The sequence below is a fragment of the Citrus clementina genome, unplaced genomic scaffold (genome assembly GCF_000493195.1).
Source record: "Citrus clementina cultivar Clemenules unplaced genomic scaffold, Citrus_clementina_v1.0 scaffold_9, whole genome shotgun sequence".
NCBI lineage: Eukaryota > Viridiplantae > Streptophyta > Magnoliopsida > Sapindales > Rutaceae > Citrus > Citrus x clementina.
In genome coordinates this window covers 7993080-7994506 of record NW_006261964.1, presented here as the reverse complement: position 1 = coordinate 7994506, position 1427 = coordinate 7993080, and the positions used below count along the sequence as shown (strand labels likewise).

Sequence of the window (1427 nt, the reverse complement as noted above, 5' to 3'; positions counted from 1 at the left end):
TTTTTAAAAAAATTCATGGGTCCTGTTATAAGATTCACGAACTAAATAACAGGTCCTCTATGATCAGGTGTATTATTTAAAAAAAAATGTATTAAAAAATAATTTAGTCCAATTTTTTTTATAACAAATTATATTTGCGTCCAATGTGAACACATGCACAAAAGGCAAATGTCGTGTTGACTAATTGATATATGATCAATTGATCATCATGCATGACGCAAAGGTCTTAAATGTAAAACAAATGGCAAAATTTTGATTAATTATTGTATGGTTATCTCTGACTGGTTGACCAAATTATTGATCTCATTGGCTAGCGTTCGTTTTAAATTGGGAATTGGGTCCACTTGAGTTTTAAAAAAATTTTATAACATGTATGAACTTTTATTTATTTACGGTCAAAATTTATTTTTTATTTTATTTTTACTTAATCACTACCAATCACATAATTAATTTTTTTATATAAAAGTTTTGATCAGGAGAAAATAATATCCTTTAAATTAACCTCAAAATGCGGTTGCACACAGCGTAAAAAAATATTTAATTAAAGTCATCGCACCAGTTCTTTGAATTCATCATTAATCGTTTTATTAATGGAAAATTGAAGCTTTCTGCTCAAGAAAGTGCATACCATAAATCACTATAAATTCAGAAACATATGTAATGAGTTAACAGCTATACACAACATCGATCAGAAAAACTGATAATTCAAATTCAATCTTAGAATTATCATGGCTGAAGTGAAGCTTCATGGGGCCCTGCCGAGTCCATTTGTTTACAGGGTGATTTGGGCTCTGAAATTGAAAGGCGTGCCATATGAATTTGTTTCCGAAGATCTCTCAAACAAAAGTGCATTGCTTTTGAAGTATAATCCAGTTCACAAGAAGATCCCAGTGCTCTCCCATGGCGGAAAACCAGTTTGTGAGTCCATGGTTATTCTCGAATACATCGAAGAGACGTGGCCACAGAATCCCTCCTTGATGCCAAATAATCCTTATGATAGGGCTCATACTCGATTCTGGATCAAATTCGCTGAAGACAAGGTTCGCTCACAACTCTGGCAAACACGTTTATGTTTAAGTTCATTCTTTTCAAATTTGTTTATTAATTGATTTATTTTAAGATCTAGATGAGGTGACGAGGATAAGAAAATCCACCCGCCAAACACTAACTCTTATTCTCTATATGTACTGGAACTCGGGTGATGGCGCAAAGTGAATTTCATAGCCAGTCGAGCCCAGCCACCCAGGGGTCTTTTTCATATTTATTTGTAAAAAGTTCTCTAAACTGTTAATTTCTGGTGTCTTCACTGTTTTATCCTTAAATATGGAAAGATGTAATAAGTTAAAGTTAACACGACCGTTTTTAACTTCACGGGGAATTTTGATGACTTTTGAAGCATTGGGAAAAAGTGAATTTACTAGCTAATG

General features: G+C 33.0%; 1 protein-coding gene across 1 annotated transcript in view; it reads left to right on the top strand.

Annotated features, from left to right (window-relative positions):
* Nucleotides 1-695: 695 nt before the first annotated feature.
* LOC18032431 (probable glutathione S-transferase) overlaps nt 696-1427 on the top strand; it is a 19238-nt gene continuing 18506 nt past the window's right edge. Inside the window, exon 1 of the mRNA XM_006420404.2 lies at nt 696-1040. Coding sequence (XP_006420467.2) covers nt 729-1040 — 312 coding nt within the window. The 5' untranslated portion in view covers nt 696-728. The remainder of the gene's footprint in view (nt 1041-1427) is intronic.